General features: G+C 44.5%; 1 protein-coding gene across 12 annotated transcripts in view; it reads left to right on the top strand.

Moving 5' to 3' along the window:
• The window catches only part of SBNO1 (strawberry notch homolog 1), a 75,400-nt gene that overhangs the window by 1,109 nt on the left and 50,361 nt on the right, over window positions 1-23,930 (top strand). For 3 of the 12 annotated variants that reach the window (XR_010129444.1, XM_031000674.3, XM_055358272.2), the window contains exons 2-5: window positions 13,185-13,316; window positions 15,493-15,597; window positions 18,062-18,371; window positions 22,544-22,644. Coding sequence is in view for 11 of the 12 variants with exons in the window: in XM_031000674.3 (XP_030856534.1) it covers window positions 13,185-13,316; window positions 15,493-15,597; window positions 18,062-18,371; window positions 22,544-22,644 (648 nt within the window). In the remaining variant the exon portion in view is untranslated. Of the gene's footprint in view, window positions 1-1,955; window positions 2,075-5,800; window positions 5,845-8,963; window positions 9,041-13,184; window positions 13,317-15,492; window positions 15,598-18,061; window positions 18,372-22,543; window positions 22,645-23,930 lie in introns of all 12 variants that reach the window. The other 9 variants (XM_055358270.2, XM_055358273.2, XM_055358268.2 and 6 more) reach the window with 9 other exon arrangements.

Here is a 23,930-nt window from a genome sequence, read left to right as displayed (position 1 = left end):
GGGAGGCTTTTGTTTTGGGGAGTCGCTGGTTGAGAAACGTGGGAAAAGAACGGGCCAGAAAATGAGAGACAAATAAAGCAACGTTTTTATCCATTGAATTGCGCAGCCAATTGTAAGTGCACCCGGAAGTTTGTACTGAACACGTGTTGAGGGAAGGTTATAAACTGGTCCCCTTTGACCTTTGAAAGTTGGCTATTATCATTTTATGTTGAGTTAAATGTTTCATATATTCTAGACAGCCAGAATTAGGGATGGAATATGGTTTCTAAAGAGTCAGCCAGGAGGGTACAGAGAACTGTCATCCGGAGTGCCCTAGCAGGAATTGACTTAACATTTTCAGATAATTCTGCGAGCTGACAGTACAGAGGGATTCTATTTTCCACCATATTTTCTAGCAATCAGAATTGATTTTCATAAGCGTAGGGAAAGCTATCATCGTTGCACAGAAGATAGCAGAATTTCCTACTGCTGACTTGAGTGGGACATTAATTTTGCAAGCAAGGGAACATTTTCTCTCATCTTTTAAAGAAGTTGTTTCCAAAATTTTTCCGATGGGAGACGACTTTACTTTTTTCCTCTGGCTTCTGCTTTTTATTTTCCATTCCAACTTATTCCATATAATTGCGTTTAGAATATTTATGCTATTTTTAAATTTTTGAGACAGGGTCCCACTCTGTTGCTTAAGCTGAAGTGCAGTGACGTGGTCATAGCTCACTGCAGCTTGAACTCCTGGGCTCAAGCGATCGTCCCACTTCAGCCTCCGGAGTAGCTGGGACTACAGATGTGCACCACTATAGCAGCTAATTTTTTTTTTTTTTTTTTTTTTTTTTGTTGAGAGGCGGAGGTCTCACCATGTTGGGAGGCAGCTACTGGCCTCAAGCAATCTTCTGGCCTCCGCTTCCCGAAGTGGTGGGATTACAGGCATGAGCCATTGTGCCTGGCCCCTTCAGAATCTTTTTTTTTTTTTTTTGAGGCGGAGTCTTGCTGTGTTGCCCAGGCTGGAGTGTAGTGGTATGAACTCGGCTCACTGCAATCTCTGCCTTCAGGGTTCAAACAATTCTCCTGCCTCAGTCTCCCTAGTAGCTGGGATTGCAGGCATGTGCCACCACACCCGGCTAATTTTTTTTTAATGTGTTTGGCAGAAAGGGGTTTCACCATGTTGGCCAGGCTGGTCTCACACTAGTGACCTCAAGTGATCCACTCACCTCTGTCTCCCGGAGTGCTGGAATTACAGCCGTGAGCCACCGCCCTTGGCCCCCCGTCTCGCTCAGTGGCCCAGGCTGGAGTGCAGTGGCACGATCTCTGCTCACTGCAAGCTCCGTCTCCCGGGTTCACGCCATTCTCCTGCCTCAGCCTCCCGAGTAGCTGGGATTACAGGTGCCCGCCGCCACGCCCAGCTAATTTTTTGTACTTTTAGTAGAGACGGGGTTTCACCGTGTTAGCCAGGATAGTCTCGATCTCCTGACCTCGTGATCTGCCTGCCTCGGCCTCCCAAAGTGCTGGGATTACAGGCGTGAGCCACCACGCCCAGCAGAATCTTTTTTTTTTGAGGTGGAGTCTCGCTCTCTCGCCCAGGCTGGAGTGCGGTGTCATAACCTTGGCTCACTGCATTCCTCCGCCTCCTGGGTTAAAACGGTTATTCTGCCTCAGCCTCCCAAGTAGCTGGGACTACAGGCGCGTGCCACCATGCCCGGCTAATTTTCGTATTTTTAGTAGACACGGGGTTTCACCATATTGGCCAGGCTGGTCTCGAACTCCTGACCTGGTGATCCGCCTGCCTCAGGCGCCCAAAGTGCTGGGATTACAGGCGTGAGCCACCGCGCCCGGCCTCAGAATCTTAAATAAAACTTCACTTTAGTTGCTGGAGGGGAGACACTGAGTTAGTGGCCTACTATTCATTCATTCATTGAATGCAGTTATATGTCGGGCAATTTTGTATTTTTTTTTTTTTTTAGACTGTTTCGCTTTGTCACCAGGCTGGAGTGCAGTGGGGTAATCTGAGCTCACTGCAACCTCCCGCTTCTTGGTTCAAGTGATTCTCCTGCGTCAGCCTCCTGAGTAGCTGGGATTACAGGTACACGCCACCATGCCTAGCTAATTTTTGTATTTTTATTTATTTATTTAAATATTTTTTGAGATGGAGTTTTGCTCTTGTTGCCCAGGCTGGAGTGCAGTGGCGCGATCTCGGCCCACTGCAACCTCCCCCTCCCGGGTTCAAGCCATTTTCCTGCCTCAGCCTCCCGAGTAGCTGGGATTACAAGCATGAGCCACCACGTCTGGTTAACTTTGTATTTTTAGTAGAGACAGGGTTTCTGCATGTTGATCAGGCTGTTCTTGAACTCCTGACCTGAGATGATCCACCCACCTCCTCTTCCCAAAGTACTGGGATTACAGGCGTGAGCCACCGTGCTCAGCCTTCTTTTCATTTTTTATTTTTTTTTGAGACCGAGTCTCACTCTGTTGCCCAGGCTGGAGTGCAGTGGTGTGATCTCTGCTCACTGCAACCTCCACCTCCCAGGTTCAAGCAATTCTCCTGCCTTAGCCTCCCAAGTAGCTGGGATTACAGGCGTGTGTCACCACGCCCAGCTAATTTTTGTATTTTTAGCAGAGACGAGGTTTTACCATTTTGAGCAGGATGGTTTCAATCTCTTGATCTCATGATCCGCCTGCCTCGGCCTTCCAAAGTGCTGGGATTGTAGGCGTGAGCCACTGTGCCCGGCCAATTTTTGCATTTTTAATAGGCACGGGGCTACACCATGTTGGCCAGGATGGTCTCGATCTTCTGACCTCGTGATCTGCCTGCCTTGGCCTCCCAAAATGCTGGGATTACACGTGTGAGCCACTGTGCCCAACCTGTAGGTTTTAAGTGCCTTACTGAAAGTACTGTTGAAAAAGGGGCAGCATGCAGATTCATTTTATGCTTTAAAAAGTGCTTTGTCTCGGCTGAGCTCGGGAAGCACTTGAGGGGCTGGATGGGGTCTGGGGTCCCCTGAGCAGTCGGGAGCTCAGGATTCGAATCTCTCTCCTGTATGACCTTGGGCACTGCCTCAACCTCTCCGGGCTTGAGCAGCTAAACTGGGGGAGGGAGGGGTTGTCGGGTCTCAGAGGGGCTTGGAGTTAAACCCACGGGTCCGACCTGCTGTGACCCCCGTAGACACCAGGGTCCCCCACACGCAGAGGTGGTACTGAAGCCCAGTCACTGACAACAGAATCACCCACGACGTTTGATGTTTTATATCATATCAATAACAACGTACCGTACAAAACCTGCCTCCCAGCTCGTGGGGCAGGCAGTGTGGTTGCCACTTGTGCAGATGGAGAACACTCAGGGCTAGTCCTACTGAGTAACCTCACATTCCATGAGGCTCTGTGGGTTCCCATGCTTTGCCTTTCTAAAGTTGGTGTAAAGATACTTTTTTTTTTTTTTTTTTTGAGATGGTGTTTCACTCTTGTCACCCAGGCTGGAGTGCAGTGGTGCCACCTTGGCTCACCTGCAAGCTCCGCCTCCTAGGTTCAAGCGATTCTCCTGCCTCAGCCTCCCAAGTAGCTGGGATTAACAGGCGCCCACCACCGTGCCTGGCTAATTTTTTAGTAGATACAGGGTTTCATCACGTTGGCCAGGCTGGTCTTGAACTCCTGACCTCAGGTGACCAACCGGCTTGGCCTCCCAAACTGCTGGGATTACAGGCTTGAGCTACCATGCCTGGCCAAAGATAATTTTTAAGAGTAATTACTTTAGCATTAAATACCAATTAATAACTATCTAAAATGATGTAATCCTAAAGTTTTTGCAGTTGTCTTTGTTTTTATATGCTGATTGACAGATGCAATTTGTTGTGGCTTGAACTCACCAAGTGTTAAGACAACCTTAGGGATACCACTGAAATTTCCTTGAGTGGAAAGGATGGGCTCTTAAAGATCAGGAATTCTCTTTTATGAATAAGATATGGTATGAAACCTATCAAATTAACTTATTTATTGGGAGGCAATGTATAGATTAGAGCCATGCTTTCCAAATATTTTTATTGCATCCCACAGTAAGAAATGCGGTTTACATTGTGACCTAGTATACATATACCCATACAACTATATATATATCTTTTTTTTTTTTGAGACGGAGTCTCCCTCTGTTGCCCAGTCTGGAGTGCAGGAGTGCGATCTTGGCTCACTGCAACCTCCACCTCCTGGGTTCAAGTGATTCTCCCACCTCAGCATCTCGAGTAACTGGGATTACAGGTGTGTGCCACCACGGCCAGCTACCTTTTTTGTGTATTTAATAGAGACATATGTATATGTTGGCCAGTGTATATGTTGGCCAGGCTGGTCTCGAACTCCTGGCTTCAAGTGATCTCATCTTGGCCTCCCAAAGTGCTGGGATTACAGGCGTGAGCCACCGCACTCGGCCTGTACTGAGATATTTTAAAATGCTGATACAGTAGGCTGGGTGCGGTGGCTCACGCCTGTAATCCCAGCACTATGGGAGGCCGAGGCGGGCTGATCACGAGGTCGGGAGATGGAAACCATCCTGGCTAACACGGTGAAACCCTGTCTGTACTAAAAATACAAAAGAATTAGCCGAGTGTGGTGGTGGGCACCTATAATACCAGCTACTGGGGAGGCTGAGACAGGAGAATCACTTGAACCCGGGAGGGAGAGCTTCCAGTGAGCCAAGATCTCGCCTCTGCCCTCCATCCTGGGTGACAGAGCAAGAGTCCATCTCAAAACAAAACAAAACAAAACCTGATACACTAAATTGATTTGACACCCTGCTAATGTGTTGTGATCAGTAGTTTGAAAAGTACTGGAACAGGGTTGGGAGTACAGGATCTTGGAGTGACGTGGTGTCAGACCTTCTGAATTTGTAATTCTATTCCAAGCTCCCTTTGTTGTATTTCATTTTTGTTTTTTTTGAGACGGAGTCTTGCTCTGTCGCCCAGGCTGGAGTGCAGTGGCGCGATCTCGGCTCACTGCAAGCTCCGCCTCCCGGGTTCACGCCATTTTCCTGCCTCAGCCTCCCGAGTAGCTGGGACTACAGGCGCCTGCCACCGCGCCCGGCTAATTTTTTTCGTATTTTTAGTAGAGACGGGGTTTCACTGTGGTCTCGATCTCCTGACCTCATGATCCACCCGCGTCGGCCTCCCAAAGTGCTGGGATTATAGGCTTGAGCCACCGCGCCCGGCCCATATTTCATTTTTCTAAGCCTTAGTTTATTAACTGTGATAAAGGGATAATGGGTAGCATTTGATACTCATGGGTTATCTTGAAGGTTAAAAGGAAAAAACACACCCATATATGGGTTGAGCATCCCTAATCTGAAGATTCAAAATCTGAAATGTTCAAAATCTGAAACTTTCAGCGCTGACATGATGCCACAAGTGGGAAATTCCACTCTTGACCTCACGTGAGTGATCACAGTCCAAAATGCAGTCAAAACTTTGTTTCATGCACATTTTAAGGTACTGTATAAAACTATCTTCAGGCTATGTGTATCAGGTGTATACGAAACATAAGTGTATTTTGTGTTTAGACTTGGGTCCAGTCTCTAAGATATCTCATTATGTATGTACAGGTATTCCAAAATCCAAAAAACCCTGAGTCACTTCTGGTTCCAAGTTTCAGATACGGGAAACTCAGCCTGTAGTGAGAATCAAGACAGTTGACCATCTGAATTTGACTAGTGATAATCAAGAAAGTTGTTTAATTCCCTCCAACTCAATTATTTGTGTATTGCTTTTGTAAAGGACTTTTGTGGCTTTGTATATAATTTGCACATTCCTTTGTAAATATCTTCTTCCTACAGGTTTTGCAGTGGGGGATACTTTACCAAGCAAGGTCCTATGAAGGGTAGGTGTTGAAAAGTACAGATTGCATTCTTTGTTGTTGTTTTGTTTGTTTCTGAGATGGAGTCTCCTCTTTCGCCAGGTTGGAGTGCAGTGGCACGACCTCGGCTCACTGTAACCTCCACTTTCCGGGTTCAAGCTATTCTCCTGTCTCAGCCTCCCGAGTAGCTGGGACTACAGGCACCCGCCACCATGCCCAGCTAATTTTTGTATTTTTTGTAGAGATGGGGTTTCATCATGTTGGCCAGGATGGTCTCAATCTCTTGACCTTGTGATCCGCCTGCCTCAGCCTACCAAAGTGCTAGAATTACAGGCGTGAGCCACCATGCCTGGCTGTTTGTTGTTTTGAGACGGAGTCCCACTCTGTCGCCCAGGCTGGAGTGCTGTGGTGCAGTCTCGGCTCACTGCAACCTTCACCCCCTGGGTTCCAGTGATTCTCTTGCCTCAGCCTCTGGAGTAGCTGGGATTACAGGCGCGCCACCATGCCCGGCTAATTTTTGTATTTTTAGTAGAGATGGTGTTTCACCATGTTGACCAGGCTGGTCAGGTCTCGAACTCCTGACCTCAAGTGATCTGCCTGCCTCGGCCTCCCAGAGTGCTGGAATTACAGGCATGAGCCACCATGCCCAGCCCAGATTACATTCTTTTAGATAAAGGAAATTTTTGTAAACTAACTTGTTTGTAACTGCTGTTTCTTTCTCCTGATGTTCTTAAGTGTCTACTGCACACAGTAGACACTTAATATTTGTTGATGAACTGTATCTCTAACTGGATCATTATCTTAAAATTCTTAAAACTAAATGTCAGTCATATCACAGCTGCATAAAAGCACAGATAAAGCTGAATCTCGAATCAGACATGCTTAGCACTCTAAGGAGAAAAAAATCCTTTTTGTTATTAGCTAAGGTGAAGATATTTGCTAAGTGATAGTATCCGTGCACATTTAAAAATGTCCACCAGTTTATTCTAAATTTAGTAACTGATTGGTCAAGTTGGATGTGTAGCAGTAACACTTTTAGATAAAAAGGGACTAGTATTTTATATAATTGATATGTGCAGGGCACGGTGGTTTACGCCTGTAATCCCAACACTGTGGGAGCCCGAGGCGGATGGATCAATTGAGGTCAGGAGTTTGAGACCAGCCTTGCCAACATGGTAAAACCCCGTGTCTACTAAAAATACAAAAAAATTAGCTGGGTGTGGGGGCACGCGCCTGTAATACCAGCTACTCTGGAGTCTGAGGCAGGAGAATCGCTTGAACCCAGGGGGGCGGATTCAAGGTTGCAGTGAGCTGAGATCGTGCCATTGCACTCCAGCTTGGGTGACAGAACAAGACTCCATCTCAAAAAAACAAACAAAAAAACCCAAAGACTAGTATGAAAGTTAATTATTTAATGGATTGCTAACAAAGTTTGTATTCTGGGGAATAAAGTGCTGAATCAGTGATATGGGAGTAAACATCTTTTTTGGGTGAAATACTAATATATATAAAAATGATAGTAGCTAGCTAGTAGCTAATATTTACTCCAGGTAGTATCACATTTACTTCACACAGTAATCCTATGAAGGAAGTTCTATTTGTATTATTTTAAGATGAGGAAACTGAGTCAGAGAGCTTCTCACTTGAGCATATCATACTATTAGTGGGCAATGCAGCCAGTATTTGAACCTAGGTATTTTGTCCGACTCCATGATCTCCTCAGCCACTGTGGTGTGCTACTGCTATTGTGGACATGTCCCTCGTGTCTGCTCAGAGCTGTAGAGATTGGTTTTAGGTCTCAACAAGAGGAAACTTGTCCCCTTTGGTAACTTTCTGTGTTGGTATTCTGAATGGGAACTATATCCTTCCATTCTTCTGTTTGGCTATTGTTTCTCAGTATTCTCTTCCTGCCAAAACTAGCTCTTAGTTTTTCTCTACTGCTGTGTCTTTGTGTCTTACTTATCATAGAAGTTTTCATAGGCGTATTGTTTTGAAATAGGTCATGTTTTCAAATGCTTTTATTTTTCATTTTTTTGGGACAGGGTCTCACTCTGTCACCCAGCCTGGAATGCAGTGCCATGAACATGCCTCACTGCAGCTTCCACCTGCTAGGCTCAAGGGATCCTCCTGCCTCAGCCTTCCAAGTAGCTGGGACCACAGGTGCATGTCACTGCACCCAGCTAGTTTTTTGAGGTTTGTTTTTATTTTTTGTTGGAGACGGAGTCTCGGTCTGTCGCCCAGGCTGGAGTGCAGTGCTGCGATCTTGGCTCACTGCAACCTCCGCCTCCCGGGTTCACGCGATTCTCCTGCCTCAGCCTCCTGAGAAGCTGGGATTACAGGCGCCTGCCACCACACCCGGCTATTTTTTTGTATTTTTAGAGGAGACGGTTTCACCACGTTGGCCAGGATGGTCTCAAACTCGTGACCTCAGGGGAGCCACCGTGCCCAGCGTTTTTTAATTTTTATTATTTTTTATTTTATTGTTAAGAAACAGGGTCTCAGCTGGGCATGGTGGCTTATGCCTGTAATCCCAGCACTTTGGGAGGCCCAGGCGGGCGGATCACGAGGTCAGTAGATCGAGACCATCCTGGCCAACATGGTGAAACCCTGTCTCTACTAAAAATACAAAAATTAGCTGGGTATGGTGGCACGGGCCTGTAGTTTCAGCCACTTGGGAGGCTGAGGCAGGAGAATTGCTTGAACTTGGGAGGTGGAGGGTGCAGTGAGCTGAGATCGCGCCACTGCACTCCAGCCTGGGCGACAGAGCAAGACTCTGCCTCAAAAAAAAAGAAAAAGAAACAGGGTCTCCCTTTGTTGCCCAGGCTGGTTTCAAACTTCTGGACTGAAGTGATCCTCCTTCCTTAGCCTCCCAAAATGCTGGGATTATAGGTGTGAGTCACCGCACCCAGCTTTCAAATGTATTTATGATAAAAATTGAACTCTTTTTTTGTCCATTTTTTGAGAGAGAGACCTTCTGTGGTTAGTAACTTGGGTTTGTCAGACTGCTCCATGGTAAATGTCATCTGAGGTCTATGAATTCCTTTGTAGACACACTAACACAGTTCTCTTGTACCTAACAGTATTTAGCATTTATATGGTGCTTTGTGACTTAAAAGTGAAAATGTTTTTCCTCCTATGAACAGGTCTTATTTGTAAAATGAGGAGGAGATTGGCTAATACAAGTTTTTAAGGGCTCTCTCAGCTTGAGCACCAAAATTCTGTGAGTCTATAATAGTTTCTGAATAGAAATATAATTACATACTAAGGGTTTTGCCTAATGGAGTTAGAGAATGGGATAGATGTTCTCTCTCTATCCCCTTTCCCTCCTTCACCCTGCAAAAAAAGAACAAATAGAGAATTTGTGCCCGTTTGGCTGAGAAATGATCCCTAGTATTCCATTTATGTATAAGATATATATTAGGATTAAAATCTCTTTCATTAGTAGCTTGTAAAAGACAGTGTCTTTTACAGACGTTGTTATTCCCACATCATTCATCAGATTAGAGGGTCTTAAATTGTTACTTATTTTAATTGACCAGTAAAAATTGTCTATATGGTGTATAACATGTTTTGGTATATACAAGTATACATTGTGGAATGGCTAAGTCAAATTGTGATTCCTATGAGTGAGTTCTAAGCTGGTCACCGATAATGTTATTTATAACTGTTGCTCTCTTTCTTACATGAACATCAAAAAGTTTCTCAGTAAAATTTTTTTGTACTTAAATGCTCATTGTTAGGAAAACATTTCAGAAAGCTCTCATGAACTGAATAATACTTTGCAGTGAATATGCATTTCATTGATTAATGGCATCTCTACACTTTTGAATATTATTAGATAGGGCTTGGTGTATAGCTCAGGGACTAATGGAGCCTATGGCCTGCAGGGGCTCTGTGGTCTGTAGTTTTGGAAGTCACTGGATTAAAACAATGTACTTCTGTTTCAAATGTAAATAAATCATTTCCAGTATTTATTTTAAAGAGATGACATTTTGATAGTCTCCAGAGTTCTATTAATCTGGGTCAAGATTATCTGTAGCCAGTGGGCCAAGACCCTATTTTGGTCTTAACGAAGTATTTTATGGATTGAAAATGTTAAAAGCATTGATTTAGAGCTCTAGGTACTTGTTCATATTATGCAGTAGGATAATTTGTAAAAGTATCGTCAAATGTGTCTATATTAGAAAAATTAGTTAACTTGGTCTTTTTTTTTTAATCAAAAGTCATCAGGCAAACAACTTTATTTGAAATCTATACTGGGACATTTCTCCTGTTAACTCTGTCATTCAGTTCCTTCATGTTATTTATATCTTGCTGTCTAATACTTTATTCCCCCTCCAATTTTAATCTCAATCTGGCGTTTATTCTGAAATAAAATAATGAAACATCGTAGTTTACCAACATCAACTTTATCTACTCATTGGAAAGAAAACTTCATGGATTTTGGGAGTTTGAACTATCTAGTTTCTAATTTTCTACCACTTCCTGCGTGAGTGAACTTCGGTAGATGATTTAAGTTTTCTGACCCTCAGTTTCAGCTCTTAAATTATATTACCTATCTCACTCAGGGTTGTTTTGGGCTTGAGTATGGTAATGTTTATGAAGAATTTAACACGGTGCTAGGCTTGTCTCCTTCCTTCCTCACTCCCTGCCCAAAATGGTTTTCTTCCTCAGGTTGCTTTTCCTTTTTCTGGAAAATTCTGGAGAAATCTCCTTTGGGAGGCTGGGCGCGGTGGTGCACGCCTGTAATCCTAGCACTTTGGGAAGCCGCGGCGGGCGGATTGCCTGAGCCCAGGAGTTTGAGACCAGCCTGGGCAACACGGTGAAACCCCGTCTCTACTAAAATACAAAAAATTAGCTGGGCATGGTGGCGGGCGGCTGTAGTCCCAGCTACTCGGGAGGCTGAGGCAGGAGAATTTCTTGAACCTGGAAGGCAGAGGTTGCGGTGAGCCGAGATTGCGCCACTGCACTCCAGCCTGGGCGACAGAGCGAGACTCCGTCTCCAAAAAATCTCCTTTGGGGTGTCTGTTTTTCCTCCCACTCTTCTACACGTGGTCTGCCCTCTTTCATTCTGGGTATCTGGTTTTCACCTTAAACTCACTCATGTTTCCATTAGAACATCTGTCTAAATGATACACAAACGTAGGTGACATAGACGCAGTAGAGGATTTCTTTGTTAAATGCTTTCATCTGAAACAGTTCTTACATGCTAGAAGTCATGCTCAGGCCGGGCACAGTGGCTCACGGCCAGTAATCCCAGCACTTTGGGAGGCCAAGGTGGGTGGTTCACCTGAGGTCAGGAGTTCGAGACCAGCCTGGCCAACATTGTGAAACCCTGTCTCTACTAAATACAAAAATTAACCAGGTGTGTTGGTGGGCGCTACTTGGGAGGGTGAGGCAGGAGCATCAGCCTGGGAAGCAGTGGTTGCAGTGAGCCGAGACCGCGCCATTGTACTCCACCTTGGGCAACAAGAGTGAAACTGCGTAGTCATGCTCATCGTGCTCTTGGCTAATGCCATTTTTGTAGGACATCATGAAACACACTTAATTTTATCACAGTCTGAGAACAAATGGACTAGCTGAAAATTAGTATATTTATGTAACATGAAATTAGTTTTCTGAGAAGAGTACAGATTTTTCATAAGTATGTTTGTATATGTAAATTAGTTATTTCAGAGAAATTAATGAGAAAAGTTAAAATTTAGAAAGCTCTTTTTCCCCGCTATAAAATGGGTAAAAATCCATGGCAGCAGAATAGTTTGGCCCCTGAGATTATAGTTGGAAAAACCTCCAAACTGAAATCTGTCTACTTGCTTTAAATTGGGTTTAGCCCCCCATCCTGGCAAACTCTATAGAACTCATCCTTTAGGTCTTCTGGGCTCGGTGTTAATTTTTTATTTTCTCTTGGCCTGACTCTAACCATTCATCAGCTCATACTTTTTCTCTGACGTGCTTCATATTCTCGCTTCCATTCTGAGTTTGTATTTAAGCTAAATCTGATGGATTTAGCTCCCTAAGTATCTTGGATTCCATTTCCCCTTCTTTCTCTCTGCCCCATACAGTTATAATACATCTCTCTCCTGGTCAGCTATGTCAGTTTCCCAAGATGTCATTCTGCTCCTGGTCTTCTGCTCCCTCTTAGTTTGTTTCCACATTGCTGTTGAGTAATCCTTCTATTTTTTTCTTTCTTTACTGAGTTAAGTGGGGGGTCTTACTCTGTAGCCCAGGCTGGAGTGCAGTTGTGCAATCACAGCTCCCTGCAGTCTCCAACTCCTGGGCTTAAGCGATCCTCCCAAGTAGCTGGGACTACAGGCGTGCACCACCACACTTGGCTAATTAAAAAAATTTTTTTGTAGATATGGGGTCTCTAGGCAGTTCTTGAACTGCTGGCCTCAAGCTAACCTCCTGCACCTCCACTTTGGTGCTGGGATTACAGACTTGTAGTCTTTCTAAATCACAAATCTGCCGTGTCAAGTAGTCCTCAATCGGAAAACTTGTTAGTAATCCCTGTTTCCCACAGCAGCAAGTGAACTCTCCAGCATGGTGTACAGGGCTGTAGGTGATACCTACATCTCTTGCAGTTTCCTGCCTGAGCCCCATACTTCTGTTCTGAGCTTCCATACCCTTGTTGAATTAACTCCAGAGGTTTTCTTTTTCTTTTTTTTTTTTTTTGAGATGGAGTCTCGCTCTGTCACCCAGGCTGGAGTGCAGTGGCACAATCTTGGCTCACTGCAACCTCCATCTCTTGGTTCAAGCGGTTTTTCCTGCCTCAGCCTCCAGAGAAGCTGGGATTACAGGCACCCGCCACCACATGTGGCTAATTTTTGTATTTTTAGTAGAGGCAAGGTTTCACCATTTTGGCCGGGCTGGTCTCAAACTTCTGAACTCAGGTGATCCACCTGGCTTTGCCTCCTGGCGTGCTGGGATTACAGGTGTGGGCCACTGCATCTGGCCTCCAGCCATAGTTTTTAAAGTGTGTCAAATTCTTTCATGCCTCTATGTTTTGAATGCATAGTCGAGAGGATCCTTGTCCACCTGATGATTCCCTGATGCTCTGCTGCATTGTCATCTTTATAACATCTCTGCTTCCACAGAGTTCATTATTTCCTTCTCTGTTCCCGTAGCCTTTTGTAGATGCATACTTGTGCTATGATTTATGTACTTCTCTATCCTTTCTATTTTAGAGTGAGCTTGGGATCCAAGACTATTTCTCTTTTATCCTCTTTGTCTGACACATGGCAGGTTCTTCATTAATATTGAATGAATGGGTCTAGTAGAGATTGTTGGATTGTTTATATTTAGAGGGGAGTTAATATTTGTTACTTTTTGTCTTTTATGTTAATATTTAATATTTCCCTTTAAAGATGGTGGAACCAGGGCAAGATTTACTGCTGGCTGCTTTGAGTGAGAGTGGAATTAGTCCGAATGACCTCTTTGATATTGATGGTGGAGATGCAGGGCTTGCAACTCCAATGCCTACCCCGTCAGTTCAGCAGGTAAGAGTTTTCCAAAGCCTCTCTTTCTTAGTGATTTCCACTTGCAGTATTTTTTTTTTTTTTTTTAAGATAGTCTCACTCTGTGGCCCAGGCTGGGGTGCAGTGGTGCAGTCATGGCTTACTGAAGCCTCAACCTCCCAGGCTCAAGCCATCCTTCTGCCTCAGCCCCCCAAGTAGCTGGGACTATAGGCACGTGCCACCACATCCCGCTAATTTTTTGTCTTTTTTGTAGAGACAGGGTTTGCCATGTTGCCCAGGCTGGTCTTGAACTCCTGAGCTCAAGCGATTGCCCACCTCGGCCTCCCAAAGTGTTGGGATTACAGGTGCGAGCCAAGCTTGGCCCAATTTTAAATATACATGTGAAGCCTTAATTTTAAATGTGTTAATTTTTTTTTTTTTTTTTTTCTGAGACGGAGTCTTGCTCTGTCACCCAGGCTGGAGTGCAGTGGCGCAATCTCGGCTCACTGCAACCTCTGCCTCCTGGGTTCACAATTCTCTTGCCTCAGCCTCCTGAGTAGTTGAGATTACAGGCATGGGCCACCACGCCTGGCTAATTTTTGTATTTTTAGTAGAGGTGGGGTTTCACCATGTTGTTCAGGCTGGTCTTGGAACTCCTGACCTTGTGATCTGCCTGCCTCAGCCTCCCAAAGTGCTGGGGTTATAGGCGTGAGCCACTGTGCCTGGCCAAATGTTATTTTTATGTTGAGTATTCATTTTGATTTATGAGGCAGAAAATAATAATGAAAACCAAAACATTATTTTCTGCTTTGATATTATTATAAACGTATAGACAGTGTAAGAGATGTTTAGTGTTCTTGTGGGGGTATCTTTAATTTCCTTAATAGTTGTTTAATTATTTAGGGATATTTTTCTGTGATTTCATTATATACATTCTCTGAAAGCAAAAACGTAAGATTCTGGCTGGGCATAGTGTCTCATGCCAGTAATCCCAGCACTTAGGGAGGCTGAGGCTGAAGGATTGCTTGAGCCCAGGAGTTTGAGACCAGCCTGGGCAATGTAGCGAGACCTTGTCTCTACAAAAAGTTAAATAAAATTAGGTGGCCGTGGTTGTGTGCACTTGATGTCCCAGCTACCCAGGAGGCTGAGGTGGGAGGATCGCTTGAGCTCAGGAGTTTGAGGCTGTTGTGAGTTGTTATCGTGCCACTGCACTTTAGCCTGGGTGACAGAGCAAGACCTTGTTTCTGAAAAATAAAAAAATAGACTGGTCCGAGTGCAGTGTTGTTTACAGGTAATTGATCACAGCCAGTTACAGATTTCTTTGTTTCTCCTCTACTCCCACTGCTTCACCTGACTAGCCTTAAAAAAAAAAAAAAGACTAAAAAAAATTTTTTTTTCTTGAGACAGAGTCTCACTCTGTCACCCAGGCTGGAGTGCAGTGGCACGATCTTGGCTCACTGCAACCTCCACCTCTCAGGTTCAAGCAGTTCTCCTGCCTCAGCCTCCCGAGTAGCTGGGATTACAGGCGGCTGCCGCCAAGCCCAGCTAATGTTTTTATTTATTTATTTATTTAATTTATTTATTTTTGAGACCGAGTCTTGCTCTGTCACCCAGTCCAGAGTGCAGTGGTGCAATCTCCACTCACTGCAACCTCCGCCTCCCAGGTTCACGCCATTCTCCTGCCTCAGCTTCCCAAGTAGCTGGGACTACAGGCGCCCACCACCACACTCGGTGAATTTTTTGTATTTTTAGTAGAGACAGGGTCTCACCACATTAGCCAGGATGGTCTCGATCTCCTGACCTTGTGATCCTCCTGCCTTGGCCTCCCAAAGTGCTGGGATTACAGGCGTGAGCCACCGCGCCTGGCCAAGCCCAGCTAATTTTTTGTATTTTAGTAGAGATGGGGTTTCATCATGTTGGCCAGGCTGGTCTCAAACTCCTGACCTCATGATCCGCCCACCTCGGCCTCCCAAAGTGCTGGGATTACAGGCATGAGCCACCACGCCCGGCCTACAAAAATGTTTTAAAAAAGGAATTGTTAGTGCGGTTTTGTGGAGATCTTGTGCTTGCAAAGATTGTTACATTATAAATCTGCTGTTAGTGATTTCACGTCAGTTTGAATGTTAAACTGGATATTTTTTAATAAATGCAAATCTTGTCCTTGAAACAGAATTTACTGCTGTCCTTTATTTTTTGTCTGATGTTGTTTTCTCTCCAGTCAGTGCCACTTAGTGCATTAGAACTAGGTTTGGAGACCGAAGCAGCAGTTCCTGTTAAACAAGAACCAGAGACTGTACCTACTCCAGCACTATTAAATGTGAGGGTAAGAATGATTTAGATTCGTCCTTACTTCTAAAATAGTTTAGAACTGTAGTGAGAAAACATGGCCAGGTGTGGTGATTCGCACCTGTAGTCTCAGCACTTTGAGAGGCTGAGGTAGGAGGATTGCTTGAGCCGAGGAATTCAAGACCAGCTTGAGCAAAATGGCAGGACCCCATCTCTATAAAAGAAGAAATGGGCTGGGCACAGTGGCTCATGCCTGTAATCCTGGCACTTTGGGAGGCCAAGGTGGGTGGATCACTTGAGTTCAGGAGTTCAAGACCAGCCTGGCCAACATGGTGAAACTCCATCTCTATCTCTACTAAAAATACAAAAATTAGCTTGGTGTGGTGGTGCACGCCTATAGTCATAGCTACTTGGGAGGCTGAGGCAGGAGAATCTCTTGAACCCAGGAAGTGGAGGAGGTTGCAGTGAGCAGAGACCAAGCCACTGCACTCCCGCCTGGGTGACAGAGTGAGACTTCATCTCAAAAAACATAAAAAAAGAAGCCAGGCACGGTGGCTCACGCCTGTAATCCCAAGACTTTTGGAGGCCGGGGAGGGTGGATCACGAGGTCAGGAGATCGAGACCATCCTGGTTAACACGGTGAAACCCCGTCTCTACTAAAAAGACAAAAAATTAGCCAGGTGTGGTGGCGGGCGCCTGTAGTCCCAGCTACTCGGGAGGCTGAGGCAGGAGAATGGCATGTACCCGGGAGGTAGAGCTTGCAGTGAGCCAAGATGGGGCCGCTGCACTCCAGCCTGGGTGACAGAGCGAGACTCTGTCTCAACAACAACAACAAAAAAGGATAATTAATAAAAAATAAAAAACTTTTTAGTGTGAAATAGTTTTCTCTCTCTAGTTCTGCTTTTGCCACTTTCTCAATATCCTACCCTTACCTCCTACTTTGCGACACATTTCTTTCATTCTTGTTTCTTTTTTTTTTTTTTTTTGAGACGGAGACTCGCTTTGTCGCCCAGGCTGGAGTGCAGTGGCACCATCTCGGCTTGCTGCAACCTCTGCCTCCTGGGTTCAAGCAATTCTTCTGCCTTAACCTTCCGAGCAGCTGGGACTATAGGCGCCCACCACCATGCCTGGCTAATTTTTGTATCTTTAGTAGAGACAGGGTTTTACCATGTTGGCCAGGCTAGTCTTGAGCTCCTGACCTCAGGTAATGTGCCCATCTCAGCGTCCCAAAGTGCTGGGATTACAGATGTGAGCCACTGCTCCCAGCCCCACAAAGATATTTTTAAAAATAGATTTGTATGTGAAGATATATAACACGGTCATTGATGACAAGTCAAAATATTGAAAAAAAGTTGTAAATAGTAGGCTTTATTATTTTTATTTTTTTATTTTTTATTTTTTGATATGGAGTCTCGCTCTGTTGCCCAGGCTGGAGTGCAGTGGCGCGATCTCGGCTCACTGCAACCTCCGCCTCCCGTGTTCAGGCCATTCTCCTGCCTCAGCCTCCCGAGTAGCTGGGACTATAGGCGTCCGCCACCACGCCCGGCTAATTTTTTGTATTTTTAGTAGAGATGGGGTTTCACCGTGTTAGCCAGGATGGTCTCGATCTCCTGACCTCGTGATCCGCCCGCCTCAGCCTCCCAAAGTGCTGGGATTACAGGTGTGAGCCACCGCGCCCGGCCAATAGTAGACTCTTCATTAAAGACTCATTATTAAAGGAGTCGTGGAGAAATAGCAAATAGTGTTGAGGAGGAAAAAAGTGAAAATGTCATGAATCAAGGCATTAGAAACTTTCTGTTACTAGTCTTTTGGGGAGATTGGGGTGGGAGGGGTCTTGCTATTTTGCCAAGGCTGGTCTTAAAATCAAGTGAACCTCCTGTGTCACCCTCCCAATTAGCTGGAAATGCAGGTGCACACCACTGTGCCTGGCTTAGTCCTGTTATTTTCGGTTTGTGTGGGATAGTTCCATTTTATGCTTGCCATCCCTGACAGTTATAGAAAGGGTTATATTACAACTATACCTTCTTTTCATCAAAGTTGTCCGTTTAACTTGGTAATTCGTAGCTAATCAAATCAGAAATGAAGTACTAATATTTAGGCAAGGCTGGGCACAGTGGCTCACGCCTGTAGTCCCAGCACTTTGGGAGGCTGAGGTGGGACAATGGCATGAGCCCAGGAGTTTGAGACCAACCTGAGCAACATAGGGAGACTCTTATCTCTAAAAAAAATTTGCCGGGCATGGTGGTGTGCACCTGTAGTCCCAGCTACTTGAGAGGTTGAGGTGCAAGAATCACTTGAGCCCAGTTGGGCAAGGCTGCAGTGAGCTATGATCGCACTTCAGCCTGGATGACAGAATGAGACTGTGCTTCAAAGAAAAAAAAAAAAAGCAATGATAAAAGTGCATTTTAGATTTTCAGTTGTCCTTCCAGGTTTGTGGATATAAGCTTCATTAGAGAATGAAGCATTTTTCAGTGGTGTGTTTTTTGTTTTCTATTTTGCAGCAGCCTCCATCTACTACAACATTTGTGCTGAATCAAATAAATCACCTTCCACCCTTGGGATCTACAATTGTAATGACTAAAACACCACCTGTAACAACCAACAGGCAAACCATCACTTTAACTAAGTTTATCCAGACTACTGCAAGCACACGCCCGTCAGTCTCAGCACCAACAGTACGAAATGCCATGACCTCTGCACCTTCAAAAGACCAAGTTCAGCTTAAAGATCTACTGAAAAATAATAGTCTTAATGAACTGATGAAACTAAAGCCACCTGCTAATATTGCTCAGCCAGTAGCAACAGCAGCTAGTAAGTCTGTTTTCAATAGTATCAACTTTCTCTCTCTGGTAAGCTATGTCAGCATGTTTTTTAAAACGATTTGCTTGGGTTTTTAAAGAACTGGCCATAAAAGGGTGTTATATGCATTATTTTGCGTACTTACAGTCTTTAACACAATTCGAGGGAAGCAAAAGTTTAGATGCCTTGGGTAGGTTGTTTAGCTTTGAAATGTGATTTCTGGGATTATCAGGTAGCTACGTTAGCAACATGAAATCTTACCAGTTTTATATATTATAGGTAGTCAGTTAACATTTTTCTTAATCCTTTACAAATCCTTTACAAATAGCTGTTTACCTATGACTCATCTGTGGATCTTGTTTGAAAGCAGAATCTGATTCTCAGTAGAGCCCACAATTCTACATTTCTTTTTTCTTTTTTTGAGATGGATTTTCAGTCTGTCACCCAGACTGGAGTGCAGTGGTGCGATCTCTGCTCACTGCAGCTTCCGTCTCCTGGATTCAAGTGATTCTCCTGCCTCAGCCTCCCGAGTAGCTGGAATTAGAGGCGCTTGCCACCACACCCAGCTAATTTTTGTATTTTTAATAGAGACGGGGTTTCACTATGTTGGCCAGGCTGGTCTCGAACTCCTGAGCTCAGGCAGTCTGCCCACCTTAGCCTCCCAAAGTGTTGTTGGGATTACAGGCGTGAGTACCACGCCCGGCCTGCTTGTGTTTTTATGAAATAGAGGGCTAAGAGCATTCTAAAAGAATGGGCAATAAGTGTTTATAGGAAGATGTAGAACTTTGTCTTAAGTGACAGATATCATTAAAATTTTCAGATCATCTGGTTTTTATGTTTGGGTCCATACCACTGTGTCCTTGTGGCTGTAGTTTTTTGTTTTTTTGGTTTTTGTTTTTTGGTTCTCCTCTCAAGGTCATTGTCCTGAACTGACTGCAACCTGGCAGTGAGATGCAAGTTGGGAAATCATTTTAGCTGTCTTAGGACTGATTCCATTTTCTGCCGTGGAGTGCAGCACTGTGACCTTGACCTGGCTGAGGTGCAGGGCAGTTTCTGGAATCACTCGCAAGGGACTTGGGGATGGTCGACAGTTGGTGGAAGATGCTTCTCGTTACGGTCTTTGGATTTAATGAGGAAGCCTGCTTCTTATATGAGTGGCTTTCTGAGCATTGTACTCCTCACATCAGCATATGCATCATAACTTAAAGGAGTGGATGTATGCCATTGTGAGGGAAGAATTTAGAGAACAAAACAGAAAACGGGATAGATTTGGAGCTGACTGAACAAGATATCTAGTACAGTACATTCTCCCACATTTAAGGTAGTGATTTTTAAAAGACAAATGGAGACATTTATAAGGCTGCACAGCAAGACTATCCATGTATGGAAGCCTGAGAAACTGTCAAGCTAGGTCAGGACTAAGAAACAAAGATGGGCCGGACGCGGTGGCTCATGCCTGTAATCCCAGCACGTTTGGAGCCCAAGGTGGGTGGATCACGAGGTCAGGAGTTCAAGACCAGCCTGGCCAAGATGGTGAAACCCCACCTCTACTAAAAATATGAAAATTAGCTGGGCATGATGATGGGCGCCTGTAATTCCAGCTGCTTGGGAGGCTGAGGCAGGGAATTGCTTGAACCCAGGAGGCAGAGGTTGCAGTGAGCTGAGATGGCGCCACTGCACTCCAGCCTAGGCGACAGAGCAAGACTCCATCTCAAAAAAAAAAAAAAAGAAAAAAGATGGTAAGTGAATGCTGAAGACAAGCAAAGTTTTTTGTTGTAGGAGATGGTCCTCTTTTTACTGAAGGGGAAAAACGTTGAAAATATGAAACTGCAGAAAGCAAGGTGTTGCATGTTCTACTTCTTATCTGTGTGGTTGTTGCCCCTTTGGGTTCTAACCTGTCACTTTTTCTCTGATCTTAAAACTAGGAGCTGATCACTGGCTCTTTCACAGTTATAATAAACAAACCATGCCCCCAAATATCATCTCTGTTCTAGTTTCCTTGTTTAGTTAATACTTTATTTTTATTTTTTATTTTTTTGTGAGACGAAGTCTCATTCCATCGCCTAGGCTGGAGTGCAATGGCGCGATCTCGGCTCCCTGCAACCCCTGCCTCTTGAATTCAAGTGATTCTCCTGCTTCAGCCTCCCAAATAGCTGGGATTACAGGCATGAGCCACCAAGCCCGGCTATTTTTAGTAGAGACGGGGTTTCACCATGTTGGCCATGCTGGTCTTGAACTCCTGACCTCAAGTGATCAGCCCACCTCGGCCTCCCAAAGTTCTGGGATTACAGGCGTGAGCACCTGGCCTGTTAATACTTTAATTAGTTGTACTCGTTTTGGAGTCTAAGTGATAGTCCTCCCAAATACTCTTCATCTTTTGCTAGAATAGATGAAATGCTGATCAGCTCTCCTGGTGTTAGCGCTCTCTTCCCTAAAGGCAGTGATTTCCGCACCTCTATCTCAAGAATTCCAGGTACTGTGAGGACTTCAGGGATTCTTGGAGACTGAAGGCTGGTTCCGGGGGTTCTGGACTGGATACCTCCCACCCCTATTCAGTCAAGTAGCTCTGCTGATTGATAAGTGGATTCTGAGATTTTATTGCTATATTTAAAAGAGTTTGAAAACCAGTGGTATAGAAGAAAGTGTTCATTGTTTAGATCTTTACTCTGGGAGCAGGTGGAAGTAAGGAGTTCCCAAATTGATTTTTCTTCTTCTAGAAATAATTATTTTGCCTTGAAAATTAGTAAGTACCACCAGATCACATGAAATTGATTCTGTTTGGGTGATAACCCCAGGTTTTGGGTTTTTTTGTTTTTTTTTTCTTTTTTGAGAGTCTTGCTGTGTTGCCCAGGCTGGAGTGCAGTGGCGCGATCTCGGCTCAGTGCAGGCTCCGCCTCCTGTTTTCATGCCATTCTCCTGCCTCAGCCTCCCTAGTAGCTGGGACTACAGGCGCCCGCCACCACGCCCAGCTAATTTTTTTTTGTATTTTATTTTTTTATTTTTATTAATTAATTTTTTTGAGACAGAGTTTTACTCTTGTTGCCCAGGCTGGAGTTCAGTGACGCAATCTCAGCTCACTGCAACCTCCGCCTCCCGGGTTCAAGCAGTTCTCTGCCTCAGCCTCCCAAGTAGCTGGGATTATGAGCATGCGCCACCATGCCCGGCTAATTTTGTATTTTTAGTGGAGACTGGGCCTCCTCAGCCTCCCAAAGTGCTGGGATTACGGGCGTGAGCCACCGCGCCAGCCTTGTTTATTTTTAATGAGTCAAATGAAGTGTCTCAAAGTAATGCTGGCTTTTGGGTATCTTTCTGATAAATAATTTTCAAGCTTCCCTTGCACACATTCCTTTTGAGTTACTTGTTTTCTAAAGTTAATTCTTTACTTCCATAAAGACACATGGGTTTGCATGTTTTCATGCCTGTGCTTAATTTAAATTAGTAATAGAGGCCAGGTGCGGTGGCTCACGCCTGTAATCCCAGCACTTTGGGATGCCAAAGTGGGCAGATCACCTGAGGTTGGGATTTCAAGACCAGCCTGACCAACATGGAGAAACCCCGTTTTTACTTAAAAAAAAAATTACAAAATTAGGCGGGCATGGTGGCGCATTCCTGTAATCCCAGCTACTTGGGGGTCTGAGGCAGGAGAATCGCTTGAACTCGGGAGGAGGAGGTTGCAGTCATTGAGATTGCGCCAATGCACTCCATCCTGGGCAACAAGAGTGAAACTCCAAAAATAAATAAATAAAAATAAATTAGTTATAGGCAGATTGACATTCTTTGGTTTTTGAAATATGTAAACTTCTGGGTTTTTTATTTTTATTTTTTTAGACAAAGTCTTGTTCTGTCACCCAGGCTGAAGTGCAGTGGCGCAATCTCGGCTCATTTCAACCTCCACCGCCCAGGTTCAAGCAGTTCTCTGCCTCAGTCTCCCGAGTAGCTGGGATTACAGGCGCCTGCCACCACGCCCAGCTTGTTTCTGTATTTTTAGTAGAGATGGGGTTTCACAATCTTGGCCAGGCTGGTCTTGAACTCCTGACCTTGTAATTCACCCGCCTTGGTGTCCCAGAAATGCTGGGATTACAGGCGTGAGCCACCGCAGCAGCCTTAAACTTCTGGATTTTTAAATAATGGGAAAATAAGTTCAGAATTTTCTTCTAAATGTAATTTGACTTTTTCCTCCTCAGCTGATGTAAGCAATGGTACAGTAAAGAAAGAGTCTTCTAATAAAGAAGGAGCTAGAATGTGGATAAACGACATGAAGATGAGGAGTTTTTCCCCAACCATGGTGAGTTTCAGATAACTGTGTCTTTATTTTTGTGTAGTATGAGAGTGTACTCAACTAAAAGTGTTCTATATGGAACAACCCTCAGAAAGCTGTTTTTGGGTTGGGAAGAAGCTATACAGGCATGTGGACTAATGGATATGCTTAAACCTCGCTGGAATAATATAGATACTAACCAGGGTGGTTAAAACTTGCAGATTTGATGGAGTGCGGCACTAACATGCAGTACTGATATCTTACTGTTAAAAATCTCATCTGAGCAGAAAAAAAGACAATGTGGGGTTAACGAAAAGTATTTGATAACTGTGTTCATTTTAGGACCGAACTTGAATAGAAAGCTCATAATGCATTGACAGATCATATAATGATCTGGTTATGAGTAATTCTTTTTTTTTTTTTTTTTTTTTTGAGACAGAGTCTTACTCTTATCGCCCAGGCTGGAGTGCAGTGGTGCTATCTTGGCTCACTGTAACCTCCGCCTCCCAGGTTCAAGTGATTCTCCCACCTCAGCCTCTCAAGTAGCTGGGATTACAGGCATGTGCCACCACGCCTGGCTAATTTTTGTATTTTTAGTAGAAATGGGGTTTCACCATGTTGGCCCGGATGGTCTCGAACTCCTGACCTCAGGTAATCCGCCCGCCTCGGCCTCCGAAAGTGCTGAGATTACAGGCGTGAGCCACTGCACCCGGCCTGGTTATAATTCTTAACATTTTGAAAATGCTGTATGCTTTGGATCAATTGATTCCATACATTTATTTAATAAATTCTCCATGTATAACATTGTTAATATGTAGTAGGTTTCTACAAGAAGTATATTTATTACATGATTCTACCTTCAGTAAGCAAAATTTGACAACCATCTGGATTAAGTAGTAATAATGAAAAGTACATCAAACGGTATGCAATGTGCTACTCACCATAAAGGTTAAGAATTTGGAGGAAGAGGTGACCTTCATGAACTCTAGTGGCCTGGTGGACTTTATGGAGGAGGAATAATGGAGCTTGGGTTTTGAGTATGACGAGACTTTGAGGTGGGATATTAGGAAGGGAGCTAAAGGATTAATGGGCACAGAAGGGAGGTAGTGAGTATGTGCTTCGGTGAAAATAAGCCAGGAAGCTTAGCTTGTAGAAAGAAGTGGGAATAGTAGGTCTGGGCTCCATGGAGGGTCCTGAATTGAGGTTTTTATTGTTGTTGTTGTTGTTTTTGAGATGGAGTCTTGCTCTGTTGACCAGGCTGGAGTGTAGTGGTGCGATCTTGGCTCACTGCAATCTCCGCCTCCCAGGTTCAA

The sequence above is a fragment of the Gorilla gorilla genome, chromosome 10 (assembly GCF_029281585.2).
Source record: "Gorilla gorilla gorilla isolate KB3781 chromosome 10, NHGRI_mGorGor1-v2.1_pri, whole genome shotgun sequence".
Taxonomy (NCBI): domain Eukaryota; kingdom Metazoa; phylum Chordata; class Mammalia; order Primates; family Hominidae; genus Gorilla; species Gorilla gorilla.
This window is presented reverse-complemented; position numbering and strand designations above follow the sequence as displayed.